General features: G+C 35.9%; 1 protein-coding gene across 3 annotated transcripts in view; it reads left to right on the forward strand.

The window, feature by feature from the left end:
• The window catches only part of TMEM131 (transmembrane protein 131), a 100358-nt gene that overhangs the window by 46596 nt on the left and 35221 nt on the right, over positions 1–18541 (forward strand). For all 3 annotated transcript variants that reach the window (XM_052773629.1, XM_052773630.1, XM_052773631.1), the window contains exons 5-13: positions 3342–3465; positions 4411–4527; positions 5300–5422; positions 5914–5994; positions 9012–9162; positions 9305–9361; positions 10332–10393; positions 15648–15756; positions 17684–17792. In XM_052773629.1, the coding sequence (XP_052629589.1) occupies positions 3342–3465; positions 4411–4527; positions 5300–5422; positions 5914–5994; positions 9012–9162; positions 9305–9361; positions 10332–10393; positions 15648–15756; positions 17684–17792 (933 nt within the window). The remainder of the gene's footprint in view (positions 1–3341; positions 3466–4410; positions 4528–5299; positions 5423–5913; positions 5995–9011; positions 9163–9304; positions 9362–10331; positions 10394–15647; positions 15757–17683; positions 17793–18541) is intronic.

Here is an 18541-nt window from a genome sequence, read left to right on the forward strand (position 1 = left end):
CAGTTCATGTTTGCCTGAAGGTGTATGTCTGCACCAGCTTCTTGCAATGAAAAATGCTAGTTGTGACTGCTCCAGGAAATTCTGCTGTAAAATTTGATACCAGGTAACACTATACTTGTTCAGATCATTTCGGCTTGATAATCTGCAGCCTGGAGAGCATCCCTTATGTGATTATTGCTTGGGATGTAGGTTCATTAAAGGTGTCTGGTGCACACTGCTTTACCTGGATTTTACCATGTCTGATAGCAGAAAAAGCAAGTGAGGTTTGTCCTATTTCTGTAGATTTGGCTAACATCAAGCTTAAAAAATATAGGGAAAGCTGTGTCCGAGCAAAACATAATACTGGACTCATTGTTTCAAAATCAGAATGGTCAACAAAATAGTAAAATAAACCATAGTCCTAGCAACAGAATTCCTTTTTAGTGACTTCTGCATTTATCACCTATAATTATACTGTGGTGGTTTAGTCTGGAATCTGAAGTTAGTGAACTGTGATGTCTGTCATGGCTGCTTCCCTACTAGTTGTTTTTTATAAGCTTTAGCCTCTCAAATATAGTGTCTTATATTCCCCTCTTTTCAGAGCCGGAAAAGCGTGAAAGTCTTAAAATATCGTTAATATTTGAAACTTTTCCTGGGATAATGAGTTTTACTTCCAAACTACTTTTCTGACAGGAACAGGCTGGCACTTCAGTATTGCCGGTTCATTCAACGTAGTTTTCTTGGTTTTGTGGTGTTTTACACATTATGCATCATAAAAAGTATCACTTAAGTCAACTCTGATCTTAGGTTTTCAGTACACAGCTGGCTGGCTGTAGAGACTGCAGGTGATAAGCTACTCATGTCGTTTGCTCACATGTAATACAGTGCTTAAAATCTACCTCATCTTCTCTTGCTTCCTGCTGTTGTGGTTGGTGGGAACTGTTCTGCTTGATTCTTGTTTTCAGCTCCTAAGCTCCTCTTACAAAGACTGGTTGGAGTGCATTGTAATAGAGGAGGAGTATGTTTTCCCCTTCTTGGGGAGCTACTGAACCTGATCTGGGGAAGAGAAGTATCCAGAAACTGTACTGTGGCAAGCAAAAGAGTTGCAACAAGGTGCTGGGAGCACGTCTTCCACTGAGGAGAATGAGAAATTGCAGTGAGAACTAGGGAACAGACAGCTGATCCTCAGAAGAGACTGAAAGAGCTTTCTTCAATGTTAGAGGAGTTGGACTATTTTATTTCTTTTTTTCTTTTTTTTTTTTTGGTGTTGGTAGAATCAGAGAGTATTTGTTTAAGGCATGACCACTTTCTCTAAACAACAAATTCACTGCGAAATTGCTGACTGTTATAAAAGCTTGCTTATGCCTTTCACAGTTACCAAGCAGATAAAATACTCAAGCCCATCTGTACTGATGTCAGTGAAGGTGTGTTTGAAGCAGTGGGTTCAGAATTCAGGGAGTGCTGGGTAACTCCATATCAGTAGATATGCCTTTCTCAGTTGTGTTTTTGTGGGTGGTGTTTTTGTTTGGTGGTGGGTTTTTTGTTTGGGTTTTTTTGTTTTTTTTTTTTTGCTGGGTGTGGGGTAGAGATGGGGAACTTTGGAGGGCTGGCTCTCATTTAAATTCCTCTGGTCTGATAAGCTTTTCCCTAGCAAATGGAGAACAGGTGTATAGGTTTACTGTTTGATTCCATTGATCAACAGTGTAGCAGTTACAGCAGTTAATGCAAAACATCACAGGTGATAAACCATTTCCCTTTCTAATATCCCCATGTATACTGGCAACAGATACGAATACTTTTATGTTATGGTTTAACCCGGATGTTAGGTTTTGTATGGGTTTTAAAAGGTGGGGAGATAAATTGTTGTCTTCATTACTAGTTAAGTTAGAGAAGTCAAAATGAGATTTTTTTTTTTTTTTTGACAGTGAAAGAAGGATCAAATGTGTGAGGGAGACATGGAATTAGGAGGACTCAGCAAGCAAAGCAAAGAGATTTACAGCAGTAGAGTGCAGATATATTCTACAGTTAGTGATGATGCAGTTTATTGAAGGTTAATAATTGTGTCTTTGAATTAATATCATGGTCTTTAGCATCTATCTGTTTAGCCCATGTTTCATAACTAGGAGATTCTGTCTGTTACCGCAGTCACTTTGTAAATTGTGGTATAGTTTGATTACTGTCAATAAATCCTCCATTCAATGCAACCTTTAATTTACAGCAAACTTATGTTGCTCTATCTATTGAGACACACCCCCCTCCAAGTTGAAAACCTGTGCAACTACAATAGTGCTTATTAATTTGGCCTGTTAAAGTTAACTGAGGATGGCAGAACAACTGCCTGTTACTGGTCATCATCACTTCAGGTACTACAGATAGTAATTCTTAGCAATAGTTTTGCGGTCCTTGCAATGTTTGGAGCAGGTGACATTGGAGGGAGTGCTACATGGATACGTGTAGCCTGAAAGTTAAGAGTTAACTTTTTTGAATTCCAAAACTTAATTTGGAGCAAACTGTAATCTACATGCTTTATTAGTGCTTTGGTGCTGATACTTAACATATATGTGATAAAAGGCATGAAAAAAATTCTGAAGAGATACCAAAGTCTGAAAAATAATTGGTGAAACTGAAATATTTATTGTCACGTCAGCTGTTGTAAGCAAAAAGGAACAAGCCTAAAGCTTGTGTGGAATAAATTGTTAGCATGTCTTGTTACTGAAAAAGTGTGCTGCTGTTTAACTGTTTGACTTCTGTGTTTTAGACTTGTAAATTCTAGAATTTATCTCAAGCATTTCTTATTTTTTTTCCTTAAGGTATGAATTCAAATGCAATATACAAATAAAATAGTTGTTGCTGCACATGTCTGTGTACTTAATTCTGTAGAGCATATAAAACAGAATACCAGAAAAATTCTATCTTCTGGGTAAGACTACTTACAGTCTATCAGGAAAAAAATTGCGCTTAGACTTTTGTCTAGAGTGTGTTCTGTTTAAGTTGCTGTGTGCAACTTTCTTAAGATAATTATGTAGAGTTCTAGGACAGGAATAGAAAACTTTGCCTCTTCTGACTCTGAAGTAAAAACCTGAAAAATAGAATTTCATTTTGGATAGGTGTCATCTTAGAGGATGATAACAATGTTAGGTAAGCCTTCAGGAAAAGTAATGAATAAAAAAATGGAAAAGATGTTAACTAAGTAATTCTTCAAGGTAGAATTTACGTATGTTACTTGAAAAAACATTTAATGCAAAGTTCTATTGTCAGTGTTTATCACTGTTATGTTCCTGTCTGGTTTAATGGGACAAAGCCCAATGCTCTATTTTCTAGAATTCTAACACTTCAAAAATATTCTCTCTCTGTTTCGGCAGGCCAGTTGGAATGCCAAAAATGGAAAAAGTTTACCTACACAACCCTAGCTCAGAAGAAACAATTACATTAGTATCAATATCTGCTACAACATCACATTTTCATGCATCATTTTTTCAAAATAGGGTAAGTTATTCTGCTTTCTCAAAATTAGTTTTTCCTTCCCCCTTCCCACCCCAAATGGGAGCTTGATTTCCCTCCCTTCTTTAAATGAGCTACTTACTGCAATAATTACGTACCTAAACGTATTAAGATACTGCAGTTCTTGATTCTCACATCAGTTACCAAGCAAATTTGAACTGAGCACAGAAACACACACAAACCCTACTAGAAGAGGAGTGAAAACTGCATAGGAGTTCTGACTATGTTGGTAGTGTATACTGTAACTGACAGTTTAACAGCAGATCTCCATTGTTGCTGAAGTGACCAAGTGTACATTGCCTTAAAGCACATACAGGAACAAGCTGTTCTTACAAGTTTTTGGAAAATTGTGTTAGTGTGAAGCAGTCACTCTAATGCACTTATGACTACTGCAATTATGTTACAGGAACTTGCAAGTTAAAAAGCATGGTGTCAGCAGGGTTAACTCTTAACCACATTGCTGTCAGATACAGTCCTCTAGTTTCAGTTTTGTCTGCAGGGCCTGTGGTTTAACAGGGACCATGCAAACACTAAAAACTTCAGAAAACCTGTCTATAAGCAACCTTTCTCACTTATGGAAGTCTTGTAGGAATTGCCTTTCTCCAATGTTCTGTAAACTGCCAGTCCAAAATATTTCTGTGATAAGCTGAACTCTTCAGAATTCAACATAAAAATTAAATTAAATATGATCCTGCACTAGATAATGGTTGTAAAGTATTGGTATTTTTATTATTTTGTTACACATTTTAATTTGTCTAAAACTTCTATTCTTTTTTTCCAAATCCACAGTAGACTTTCTAACTTCAGTTTTCCATAAGGAACACACGGAGATCTTCCGTAGCACAAAAGCTATGTTCATCTGCAGGGTGGAATGTCTTCAATAAACAGTTTTGTTTATTCCTCTGCTTGCTTGCTTGTTTTTTTTTCCAGAAAATTCTTCCAGGAGGGAATACATCCTTTGATGTAGTTTTCCTCGCAAGAGTAGTGGGAAATGTAGAGAACACTTTATTTATTAACACTTCTAATCATGGGGTATTTACTTATCAGGTAAGAGAATTACACTCTTTCAGAAAAAGTTGTGAAGTGTGAATCAACCAGAGCAGTATCTATTATGGCATGCTTAACAATCCAAGATATTTGCACAATAGTGGTGGGGTTTTTTTATCAGCCCAGCTGAAGAAGTTTCCATTCCTGCTGCTTGTTGTAACACAGAGGTATACCATTGTAAATATCTGTAGGGCAGTACTGTAAGCCAGATTGATGAAATTATGTAGGGTTTAAAATTCTCCCAACAACTTTTTTGTTATTTTAGTGGCTCATTACAGTGATCTAGCTCATTCTTTAGCTCTGTACTCATCTGAGATTCAGAAAGATAAACCAGACAGAAGAGTCTGAAAAGTGAGAGAAGTCCTTTTGTTGAAAGAATATGACTCTTACCATGGTAATAGTTTGAGAACAACAAAAACACTTCCCATATGGATAGTCTGTTCCATAATGGTATGATTAAAGGATATTTCACATCTTTGTAACCTTTAGCTGGTATCAAGTGTTTCAGAGTATCAGAAAAAAAGATGTTATTTTGACTTTTTGTGTTCTAAATATGTCAGTGTAAGTAGTAGCTATTAGAAATACCCTTTAGTGGCACGCTAAACCAGTTTATTTCAGTGCTTTAGCATGATACTGGTTTTACATGGTCAGTTAGAAGTATACATAAAATTAATCGAAGAGAGTACTTGGTAGATTACTAAAATTGGCACACGTTAGGCTCTGCAACAATTACATACAGCTACTTAAGCTTGTTTTTCTTTTTCTGAACTAGGTGTTTGGCATTGGAGTACCAAACCCCTACCGACTGCGCCCATTTATTGGGGCACGAGTTCCTGTAAATAGCAGTTTTTCTCCTATAATAAATATACATAACCCTCACAGTGAACCTTTGCAGGTGAGCCTAAGAGAAAACCATTAAATGCTCATTTATATTTATGATATTAAACTGATTTTTTTTTTTTTATTTCGGTACTTCTTAAAATTCTGTTTGAACTGTAAAGCTATTTGAGACCAAGTCTTTCATATTATATAAATGTTTTTCTGTTTAAATGCAAATCAGTTGTTCTAAAAATTGTAGCTTATGCTCACAGATATCTTAATTTGCTAAATTGAGGTTTTACTGTGAAATTTCCATTTTTAAAATGGTCATAATTACTGCAAAATAAAGAATTAAACTTCACTGGTAATTAAGAAAAATACTGAAGTAAACAGAGTAAAATAGATCTTGTGTTTTTAATTCAGGCATGCCTTCTAGCTTCCTTCTGCTTGTTTTGCACAGCATAAGGTGTCTTTATGGTATACACTAGTGTGTAATTACAATACCTGATAACTAAAACAGGATCCCTTTAAAGTTGAGTGCTAACATTTTCCCGTTACCCACCTCAGGTGGTAGAAATGTATTCCAGTGGAGGTGATCTCCATTTAGAGCTTCCAACAGGACAGCAAGGAGGTACAAGGAAACTCTGGGTGAGTAGTCATGTCTTGCAGCATTCATTGTACTTGTTTGGGGAGGTTTTATTTTTATATGATTTTAGGTTTGGGGTTTTTTTTACCAACTTTTCTTCTTGTCATCTAATCATTATAAATACCCCATAAAAATTGAAATGATAACAGGGTATGTTAATTGTATGGTAATAGGAATTGAAGGAAAGGTTTTTTTAAAAGAAGCCACCTGTATTGAGCTGTGCTTTTTTGAAATGAGAGGAATAAGATGATTCCCAGTAGAATGAATTACACCTGCCTAAGCATTCAGGACAATGTAGTCCTCTTGATGGCCTGTGAGCTGGATCTAACCCACAGGAAAAATAAATGCAAATTTTTTTTTTTTTTTTTAAACTGAGAAAGTCATTCCTGCAAATCACTATGAATGCCTACGTGGGTTGAAAAAGCAGCTGAATGAACTTAAGGAAGAAGAATCTGTTAAGAACTACTAAATAATACAGCAGTATGTCTAGCTGCAATAAATCCCTAGATCATGAGTCAAGAGTGGCTGGAAACTGTTCTGGAAAATATTCCTACATGCATGGCCTGCAGTTACTCTTCACTCTTCATGTCTGCTGCTGGAGACAGGGTAGCGGGTTGGATGGACTCACAGTCTGGCCCGTTAAATCTGTTTTGTTGTGTTCTTCACTTAATGTAGTTTTGAAGTAACACATACTGATATCTTTAAGTGAAATAAATTTTAGAAGCATCCTGAAGCTACAGTATTGGCTCTGTGCTGTATATCACACTTGGTAATGTCCAACTAGATACAAAACCTATTTTCCTCTTTAATTAGAATTATTCCTTTTTTTGATGACTGTTTTTTGTCTAGGAGAGACTTTAAAGTCATTTGGCTCCAAAACTTGTCTCCTGCTCAAGTGTATCTTTACAGTCACTGATGGTTACATCTGTTGTAATGAGTAAAGCCAGGATATTTTCAAGTGAGCTAAGAAGTATGATCACAAAACTTAATTCCTGGCTTTTCTGGAGAAAGTCCATGAGAACAGCAGTATTTTAGTTTTAGATACAAAAGTTGCAAACAAGTGAATATGAATACAGTTCACAAGCATTTTAAAAAATGCTGAGGGTTAGATGTAAACATTGAAATAGATTTTTTAAAAATTAATGTCCTAATGTTTTGACACCGTTTTAGTCAAATGGCAGTGCTTCTAAAGGTAGCCCCTTCCTTGTTGTCAAAAGAACTCAAGGGGAATGTTGAATTCTGTAGCCATTAGTAGGTATGTATTGTATGTACATACATACATATGTATTGTAGGTAGATATGTATTGTATTAGTACGAACATGTTAGAGCCACAAACAATAGAAGATTTTTAAATGTCTGGTTTATTTCTAGTTCTGTTTTTTGAGCGTCTAGCTTTTCAGAGCATGTAGCTCTTCAGCTTCTCTAGGCCAGGTTGCCAGTTAAAGCAATGATGACAGGCATGTGAAAGCTTCCACTGTATTGCATGGAAAGGCAGTCAGGTTAATGCTAGTCAGCACTAATCCTTTTGTTTTTCATATCAACCATTGCTATTTCAAAACAATAAGGCAATTAGAAAAAATTAAACCAGTAGGAGGAAACACTCAGTTATATCGTATTGGCTACATCAAGAGCTGCACTGCAGTTAAAAAAAGCTGCAAAGTAGAAGAAATTATTTGAAATATGGGATGATACTTTGACATATGGATGTAGATAATCGTCTAAAATTGTTTTGATGCCAAATGTTGTTTGGGTTATGGATGAAGCAGTCTGCATATGCAGGAGTATTTTTGTAATCACTGTTCAAAGTTACTTCAGGGATCTGATAAACATTGGATCCCTGGTTACAAATATGGAAGAGTCAAATCACATCCTTTGAAACGTTAATGAACGGCTGCATTATGTCAGGTCTGTGAATAAGTGCGAAAACAGAACTTGAAATGTTCTTCGTTTAGGGACTCACCAAGTAGTACCAGTTGAAACTAGTTACTTTGATATTCAGCAGTTTTCAAAAAATACATCTACAGTCATTGTGCCGTGGACGTGCCGGCTTGATGTCCAGAATGGGTTGGCATGAGTTTGTACTACAGAACACACAGAAGAGATGTATGAGACAATCAGCACCTATATGGATTACATCCTGTCCAGTTTCCTTCATCAAAAACACAAAAGAAAGAAGCTGTCAACTGAAAAGACATCAGCTGATGCAAGGACTACTCATCAAAAATTCCTGCTTTGTGCCATATTTATTTGCATTTAAAGTGGAGGAAGCTCCAAATTTCAAATCAAGGTTTTCATCTTCTATTTAAAAAAAAAGAAGAAAACCCCAGTTCCCCAGCCCTTCCGTAATGTGATGGGGAAGAATATGCAGTGTTATTAATTCAACTATGGTTCTGAAGCTAGTCTTGTGCTGCAGCTGTGTCCAGCAAATACAGAAAGAGTTCTCTTTCAAACCCCGAATGCAGATTGGAACTGATGGAACAGGCTTGGTACAGGAACTAAAACACATTTTGACTTTTTGTTGTAAATTGCTTGGTGACTAATAAACCTGAAGCTCCACAAGCTTCTGGCTACTTGCAATTCTCCACTGTTTCAGTTTGTGTTTAGCACTGAAACTGTATGCCTTGTGTCTGCTTTGGAGAAAAAACAATTAGAATATGCAAAACCAATGTTTGATATTACTGCACTCAATAACATTTTTATGACTAGATTTTGTTTATTGGTAGATGCTGTCAATTTAGTCTACTGTCTTTTTACCACAATTTTAATAGACGAAAGTTAATAAAATGTGACATAAGTCCTCTTGTGTATACCTATTTTTAATCAGTGTCATATTAGATGATTACAGCTACCCTTACTAAATTTAATGGTAATTTTAGTAACATGCAGCCTATCTCTTACTGCTATTGCAGCTTTTTCTCTTACTACAGTCATACTCAATGCTTCTATTGTAATTTTTTGGTGTGGCAGCTTTTTTTGTAATTATTGCACTCTCATAGACGCGCTTTGATTATTTATCAGGAAATACCTCCCTATGAAACAAAAGGAGTGATGAGAGCCAGCTTTTCTTCAAGAGAAGCAGATAATCATACGGCCTTCATTAGAATAAAAACAAATGCCTCAGACAACACAGAATTTATCATTCTCCCTGTTGAAGTAGAAGTTACAACAGGTTTGTAGAAAAGTGGTTGGTTTTTTGTTGGTTTGGGGTTATTTTGTTTGTCTGTTTTTAGGTTATTCAGCTTAATTAACTCTTAGTATAATAAGAAAATGGTAACTTTTCTTTTTTTTTTTTTTTTCTTTTTTTCTTAAAGCACCAGGAATCTATTCATCAACAGAAATGCTAGATTTTGGTACACTACGAACGCAAGGTAAACTATACTTCAGGTCTCAAAAGTATTTATAAGGATTAGGGTGGGGAGAGGAAAGCCCAGTTATCTTTGTACTATTTAGGGTTGCTGGTGGAATGATGCTTTTTAAAAGCCAGAGTTTCAAAAGCAGAATAACAATGTGTTATAACAATGCACAAATGTATTCACCTGCAAGTATACTTGAGATGTGTACAAGCAAACAGTAGTTTGCACATCCAGTTATAAGTCTAGTAATAAAATTAGTCTTACGCAGTTGTGCGTGGCTTAGTCTGAAAACCACTATCAGTTTACTTAATTTGTGAACTTATTTTGAAAGATTGCTTTACATCTGCATAAGTTTTAATAATTTTCAGACACAGGGAGTAGTAAAAGTGTGCAAACTTAATCAAATCTGTTACTTATGATAAGATATTTTTTTTTAAGTGCCACTTACACATTTGTGCCTAACACTTTACATTTTAAATTAATACTGTTTAGTGAAATGAAAAAAAAAATATATATGGCAGAAAGCAGTAAAACTGAAGGTATCTTTTGAAACTGTAAAAGGGACTCGTTACTAAAGAAAAACAGTATATATCTTCTTTCAACTAAAAAAAGGTAGCTTCTGAAATACTTTTCCTTGCAACTTAACTTAACATAAAGATTTTTAAATAAGATTAGTTTCTGCTGAATACTGGTGCATCTGGCAAAATCATTCATTGTAGTATTTTTAGCCTGTTCATTTCTTAATGTGTTAGAAATACGAGTGGTTAGCTGAAGCATGTAATACCTACTAATACACAAAAATGTAGTTAAGTGTGTCATTCTTGGGACAAGCTATTTTGACTGGCTGTACTGTCATGTTAGTCTAACTTTTTAACACTGAACAACAGTGGATTTATATGAGAAACCAGCTAGTGCAGATGACTTTGTATAAGGTTCTTATGTTAAAATAGCCTAATAGCCAGGTGTGTTTTTTGTTCTTTAACAGATCTGCCAAAAATTTTAAATCTGCATTTATTAAATTCAGGAACAAAAGATGTGCCAATTACAGTAAGTTTTATTTCCTTTCAATTTGAAACTTTCTACTTGGATTTACTTTCTCTCATAAAAATTGATCATTCACAGGTTCACTATTGTAGTGTTCAGAATTAGAAGCTAGGTGATGTGTGACTGAAAACGTAACTTAATAGTAAGACAAATAATCTATATGCATGGTAAAATTCATTTGCTTTATAGCCTTCTTTGAAAGGCTGTTTCAGCATTTATAGGCTGTGCCTGCAATATCTGAGCCTCTGGATGCTTTTATACTTGAGAACAGTAACTCCTGTTCAGTGAACGAGAGATTAATGCAGAGTCTGTGGGATTCATTGTCCTCATCACACACTCCATGAGTGTGTAAAGTGGTTGCCCAACACAATCTTTTAAGATGAGCAGAGTAGCTTTCAAGAGCAGACTGTAAAATGACTCTTGTTTTCTTGAGGTTATCTGCTTTGTAGCTTGAAATAAGAAAAAAGCCTGAAAACGCTCTAGAGCCCTTTCCAGTGAGATCACTGCAGCTGCATGTAAAGTGCAGCCAGCTTCAGAATTCTAGGTTTTGGATTTTCTACTTTCTATTTTTATTACAGAATTTTGGCTCTAGTCTGGTAGTCCGCCTTTGTTCATTCATACCTTTTTCCTCTGTAACTTTTCTCATTGCGCACTATTTTTCTCACTTCTTCCTTCTCCCGTTCCTGTCTTCCTTTTTTCCAGATTTAGTTGTATAGCTAGCTATACCTTGTCCCAGTGCACTTCAAAAAGTGTTCAAGTGTTGAAAAGAAACCAGAGGAGCCAGAAGAATGACCGAAGGATTGGCAAAGGTTTCTTACTGAGCTCTTGGAGAGCATTTCTGTATTTTTAAAGCTTATAGCTGTCACTGTAGGGAATAGTATTTTAATAGTAGAAGTCTAACAAAAACTTAAAATATGGTACTGGAAACAAGCTAGATTAATTTAAACTAGAAACAGTACACATGTTTAGTAACAAGGATAACTTTCCACTGTGATTAATAGTCCATTGCAATGCTTGCTAAGTAGTTCTTCGGTAATAATTTTCAAGCTGAGAGAAACTCGCAGTATAGTGCAAACAGAATTTAATTCATCAAAGTTCTAATGCTTATTGCATTAATGAGGTCAGATGATCCTGTAAGGTCTCTTGTGGCCTTGTAAACTATAAACCAGCTTCCATGGAGGGTTTTTATTTAAAAAAAGACCTGTATATGATTTTTTACAATCAAAGGGTTGGTAAACTTCTTGAATTATTTTTCCAGTTATGTCTGCTGTCTTATGTCCATCTTTGTAGATTTGCCAGGTTTTTGGCATAGGGACAGTTTTGTGTTTTGTTTTGTTTTTCAAGTGTGTAATATACTTCGTGAGTACAATGCAAATAACCATATATTGAAACCATCAGTATCACTTCTAATATCTAATAATGTAGTACCTAATTCATAGTCCTCCATTAAAAAAACCCTACCCATTTTTTTTAAGCTATGGTAATTGGACCATAGACTCCAGTCTAATGGAAGGCTATCATTCAATAACCATTATACATATTATGACAGAACTTTTCCAGATGAATTATTCTTTTACGGTATATCAAAGCGGTAAATTTAGTGGTCTTAAAGCTTTTAGGACTCACTTTTGCAATGATAAAGTTACCACATAGGTCCAGATATGTATTTTTCAATGTGTCACGTATGGCACATCAAGTCAATTGTTCTTCTCATTAAGGCACAGCTTTGTTGTGAAGTTTGTAACCTTTCTAGCATTTGAAGCACTGTGTGAATTTCTGCTGCTGTGCCAATCAAGGAATTTCAAAGTGGTAAGCAAGAGTAAAGAACTTTTGGAAGGAACTTGATAGTAGCTTACTTCTAGGGAAGCTTGAAAAATGGATTTCTGACCCTTTAGAGCTAGGGTTTAAAAGCAGTGAGACAGGGCTATGTGACAGATTTCATCTTAATGTCAGAAGAAAAGGCCAAGGCTATATTTAGCATATATTTAAGCCGGGTGCTGGAGGAACTAAATATCTTCAGGTCATCTGTGTACGAGAGACTGCTATTACTGTTGCCAGAGTTGTAGTTGTTCTGCCTTTAAGTACTTACTCATGCTGTGGTCCAATGAATTGGTTGAGGAAATAAGAGTGAGTCACTTGACTTTCTTTTTTGAGTTCTAAAACTCTATAAAAGCTTGTTCATTACATTTTGTAGGGTTTTCTTCATTATTAAGGAGAATCATGTTTATTTCATGACTGGATGAACTGTTGTCATGCTGCAACAATTAAGCCATGCTGTCAAAAATCTAGTAAATGTAGATTGCTGAACACTTTTTTTTATCCCGTCTCTAGAATGAAAATTTTGTGTTTCCTTAAGGCAGTTTAAGCCCATTTGATTTCTAAAAGCAAAGACACGCTTTAAAATTTGAGCTCCTGATCATGTTTGCTGCACAAAGAACCAGGAACTTCAGGACAGACATATATTGAAGCTGAGTTCTATCAGTTTGAAAAAAGAAGTGTTTGTATGAGAAAGCATTTACTTACTTCTGTCACAAATCACATACTTCAGAGTAGATTTTTTTTCTCTTACCAACCTGGGAGAAGTAGTTTACTTCCATGTTATGTTTTCAGTCTGCACATTTGAGTGCACGCATCTCAAAGTTATCAAGGGAAAGTTACCTTAAAGGATTAAAATCTAGTAGTAGTTCATTCCCTGGCTGTTCTGGATGATGGTTTATGGTAAAAGTGAACTTTAGTTAGTTAGGTGTGTCCCTGTTTAAAGTGAAGGCCAAGTTATTACTGACAAAGTAATTGTCTGTAAAAGAAAATAAAACAGTATAGAGGTGGTTCTGAAACTAATGGAACCAGCCTTACTCTGCTGCCTGTAGCCACGGGGCCTTTTCCTCCTGCAGCAGGGTAGCTGTGTCTTTACTGTCTCTAAGCAAAAGTCTACAGCCTGCTTAGTCTTTAGAGCAATATATTAGGTGGACAAGACAAAACTATGTTTGGGAGCCTGTTGACAGGTAAACAGTGTGGATGAACATGTGCTAGTGTTTCAACTCATACTCTTCTCCTCTTTAGTTTATTAGAATTGGTGTAGTCTGATAGTCTGTAAACCTTTGAAGTCTTTCCCAGTAACTGCTGCAATAGCACAAAGCTTACTCTCCCCTCTGTGTTCTAGAGAACACTTAAGGTCCTCATTTTCTGCTCTTATGCTAAATATTGGATGTATCTTCATACAGCAGGGTCGGGAATCTTGACTGGGGCACTCCATGGGAGAGCCATGTGTTACTGAAGCATTGTCTATTTTAAATTCTTCTTCCCTACAGAAGTTGCTGTTGGGAGATTTTGAGAAAATTGCTGGTATTAGGTTCTTGATGGAACTTGTTTTGCATGTATTCTCATGACTTGTCCATATCTGATGATTCTTAAGGCACATCTCAGGACAAGTTTTGCTTGGGCTTTATTTGAAATAGGGTAAAGTTTGAGGAAAGTGAAGTTGAAAGGATTCTTGAGGATGTTTGTTTTTCCTTTAGTTGTCTTAATTCTTTATTTCCTTTTATAGCATGTAATTAAGCAACAAATGAGAAATGTGCATGATGTAGTTAAATTTTCAACAAAACAATGTAAATTCCTTCCTTAACTAAATTCCTTAGCTGTAGACATTTTGAGTAAATACATCTAGGTTTGTTACACTTGTAGTTTGAGATGCACCTCTGAAACCTGCCATTTTTCTGGCAACAGGCTGTCCTTTTGAATATTTCCAATTTGATTTATTAAATGAAATCAGCATAATTTTGAACTTCAGTAGTTAAAAACCAGCCTTTTGCATGAAAAGAGGTACTGGAAATGGTTATCCTTTCTGCCATGCAAAAGTTGTGAACTTGATTACAGCTTTGGTTTTGTCTGCTTTAAGAGGGGTGTTGTTTTTTTTTTAAAGACACCTCAAGATATCAGTTTTTTAGTATGGATTTCATTAGAAGAAAATTGTTATAATTATGAATTGACTCGTGAAGAGAAATAGCAAATATCTGCAGCACATGTATTCAGATGGTTGACAAAGGTCAGTACTATAAATCCAAAATACAAAACTTCTAGTTGAGTTAACAGAGATTATTCATTAGCTCCAGGAACAGTGCTGCTTGTTTCCTCTAAGGATCACGTGGTCTGCAGAACTTAGTTATGTATGCACGATTTTATGGCTTTAATTTACAATCAAGGACAGCTTAGCTTGGAAGAACTGTAATTGGTTTGTACCACTAGCTGTCTGCCTTGTTCCTCTCTGACCAAGAAAGGCTCAGCTGCTTGTGAAGCAGGTGCTAAACCTCTGCAGCCCAGCATAAGATAAACCAGCACTCATTTCAGTTTCCTTAATGCAGCATCCTGTAATTTGCAGTAGCTTAACAGCTGCTACATGAGCAGCTGAGCTGTTCTTACAGCAGAAGACAGCTGGGGAGGAGGAATCATAGCAGCCATCCTAATTTTAAGCAAAACAAGAATAAGAGCGTTTAAATGCTCCATGTGCAGTTTCTCTCCATGGAATCTAGATAAAGAGTTTACTAGCAATCTTTATAGAGTCTTCAGATGTTGACATGGAATCCATAATCCTGTTGCATAGCAATGAGTATTTCTACAAATCAGCTCTGGCTAATAACTGACACAATTGCTATTCCAGTAATGCCCAATTTACCTTGTCCGTTTAGTTTAGAACAGTAATTCTGAGATACAAAGGTGATCTTGTAAAATGTTGGTATAGAATGCGTGTCATCTCAGATTTACAAAATGGTTCTCTATACGCTTGATTTTTTTTTTTCCTGTGGCAGCTCTGCAGTCTTAGCATGAGATCAGAGACAAGGTGGATGTCTATATCATCACCAGTATTTACACAGGTCATTTAACAGCTTTGTTAATGAGTGCACCAGAAACAAATAGTCTAACTATTGTAACCCCGCAGCATTAAGAATAAAAAATAAATCTTAATTTAAATAAAGCTTGTTTTCTCTTGTATTAACATGTTTCTGGCCATACCGTCACTTCATCCAACATTCCCAAGGAGAACTCTCTATTGCCCATTTTCCTGCATACTGACTGAGTAATTTGCAGGACCTGAAAAAAATTCTAAAGCCTCTTATAATGCTGCTTTGTTATAAGAAAGACAGACCTGTAAGAACTCAGCCAAAACTAGTTGCAGTTGTATCACTTTGAAGGATATGCAAAGGCTGCACAGTGTGTTAACAATGGTAAATTTACAAGTGCTTCATATTTTGATTGTTTGCAGAGTGTTAGACCTACACCACAGAACGAAGCTATAACAGTACATTTCAAGCCAGTTACGTTAAAAGCCTCTGAAAGTAAATATACCAAAGTTGCAAGTATTAGCTTTGATGGTAAGTACTGCTCCTCTCTTTTTAGAACTTGTCAAGTGCTTCTTAAAACTTGCTGAAACTTCATGAATTATTTTCACTCTCTTAACAAAATGTTATTTGTAATTTTGAGAAGGAAATGGAATTTTCCTACCTGGAAAAGGCTTACAGTTCTTCTAACTTCAGTTATTTCTGAAGGGATTGTCTCTGATCATAATCAGCAAGTACCTTAGACTGGTAAATACTGGTGAGAAGAGAAGGAATTCTTAATTCTTCTATTAAATATAAGCAGTATTCTTATGTTAAGACACTGATTATTTAAAATGTATTGTTAGTCTAAACAGGCATTTGTTTTTGAGAAATCCTAACAAACCAGGACGTGTTCCTCACAGTAATGTATATTAGAGGAGAGTATATCCCTTGGATTGCCCTTTGATTCTTCCAAAGTTTAAAAAAGAATCCAAAATCTTATTTCTGAAAAAAAATACATTTTATGTTGGGATGCCCATGGAAATAGGGCTTTGTCATGCTCTTGAGAACCTTACTGGGAAAACAGGCTTATTTTATTTTACTATCTTGAATTCATATTATGGAAAAAGGGAGGTGAAGGTGGAAAAAAACTTTTACTGATACCTTTCCTACAAAGATATGTATGCTAATACTGACTTTCATTTATATCTTTATGAAAGAAGTGTTGGGTCATTTTCCTCCTACATAGTGTGACTGTAAACACTATGCTGACAATTTGTAGAAAGGCACCTCCATTTTTATAGAGATTTTAATCAACTGTCAGAATGCTGTTGACCTACTCAGATGTTACTGCTTTAAGATACTAGTTGGTGCTGTAAGTCTTTCTGCCTGGACTGCTTAAAAATGGAAGTTTATAGATGCAATGTTTTTCATTTCAGGTAGACATAATTTTAGAAGTTGTATGGATAAAGAGGAGAGGATTGATTTTTATTATTGTTATTTATTGATTAACACTTTAGGTATTTAATAGCTTATGGCTTGTAAGGTGAGTGAAGTATGTTTTTAGCCTCTAAATAAACGCTGAAATAGCTGAACTCTGTCAACCTGAGGTGGTAATATGTTCAGATTTTGAAGCTGGACAGAATTGTTATATGAGGACGTACTGACTTAACATCGTGGAAGGAATGGTAGTTGGGGAAAAATACCCAGTTAAGGTGCTTAATGTGTTTAAGGGATTGACTTGGTGAATTCTTTTCAGTGATGCAGCCAGCCCTAAATATTTGCTATTTCAGCTGTCCTAATACATGCAGCGGCTTTAGGGGCTGGTGGTTTCTCCTAACTAGTATTTGAATCCCTTGACTTTTCTGGTGATAGTGCTACCAGGCTAACATTGCTTGTTCTGTGATCTTGGAGCAGACCTGTGAGTGTCATTCTTGGTGCTTGTATAGTTTGGGTTCTTGCATGGATTCTGATTCTATTTCTGTAAAGTTTACCATGTCTTTGTTTACTTTGTTATTAAAATGTTGCTGTGTTCCTAGCCCAAAGTCCTGCTTGACTGGTAGTTCTAAGTGAGGAGCCCAGCCATCTCAAGTTTCTGTTCTGTTAGTGGAGGGACAGGTGTATTCCATACTCTTAAGTGGGGAATTCAGCTCACCTGGGATCTGAATTATCCTCTGGACGTGTCCAAGTTATTTATTTGATGGGAACAACCAGGCTTCCCTATCGCGGATAGGCTGACTAACTCAGGCAGGTCAACTAACTGGTGTTAAGGGGGAGGAATTCAGAACTTGGATCTCTTGCTTCCTAGACTTATTCCATGTCAGTTGCTTATTGAAATTTCTTTAAGAACAATTTTTCTTTTCTGTGATACTTCATTTCTGGGCTAGCTCTGTGCTTTTATTCTTCCACTCATGCTAGTCTAACCTAATGGATCATTTTTTTTGTCTGCTTTAACAAACTTCTTGTATTCTTGTGTGTACAGCATCAAAAGCAAAAAAAGCATCACAGTCTTCTGGGAAAATAACTGTTAAAGCGAAAGAGAAGAGCTACTCCAAACTCGAAATACCGTATCAAGCAGAAGTGTTGGATGGGTAAGCTTACACTAATTGAACATAGTTCAAAAACTGAATGCTGTAAATTAGCTGATGTAGCAGGAAATTTAGCCTTCTTAGGGGAGAGGGGATATAAAGAGGTGATACCCAGGTTTTCTGAATCTGGAGCTCATTTAGAACTACAATTACTTGTTGTAAGTTTTCTGTTTTTACACTAGTAGATGAGGTAGTTGTAGTAATGCATAAGCTGGTTTCAAGGCTTGGGTTCAAAGTGACATTAGTGAGTTGTTTTTCAGATCAGTTGAACGCTGCAGATGAGACATTTTAAAAATGCAGTATTGGAAATTTTTCCAGTTTTGCATTTGCTGTTCTATCACTATATGAAGTAAGGGTAGAGAAAATATTTTTGGTTTTAAGCAAAATTTTGGAAGAACTGTCAATGCTTCCATATTTTTTTGTTATTTATTTACAATGTCTGGCTAAGTTGACTTTAAAATTATTGTTGAAATGAGGTGCTACTTTATCAACAGAACTGACAGGGTATTTTAAAGGGAAACAACAAAAACCTTACCTTTCAGAACTTTTCTGCTGCAGACGCCTGATTTGGTTAATAAGGAATATGCATGATTTGCAAACTATCTTAATACTATTTTCTTATCTTGTTTGAATTACTTAATTATCAGTGTCCCTGTAGTGCTAATAATACAGTTTCAGCATGCAGTGGGCTATGTACCTTTTTTGCTGTTGGATTGAATGAATTCTAGTTTTTTATGCAAGAAAAACACTTT

Source organism: Harpia harpyja, chromosome 22 (assembly GCF_026419915.1).
Source record: "Harpia harpyja isolate bHarHar1 chromosome 22, bHarHar1 primary haplotype, whole genome shotgun sequence".
Lineage (NCBI taxonomy): Eukaryota > Metazoa > Chordata > Aves > Accipitriformes > Accipitridae > Harpia > Harpia harpyja.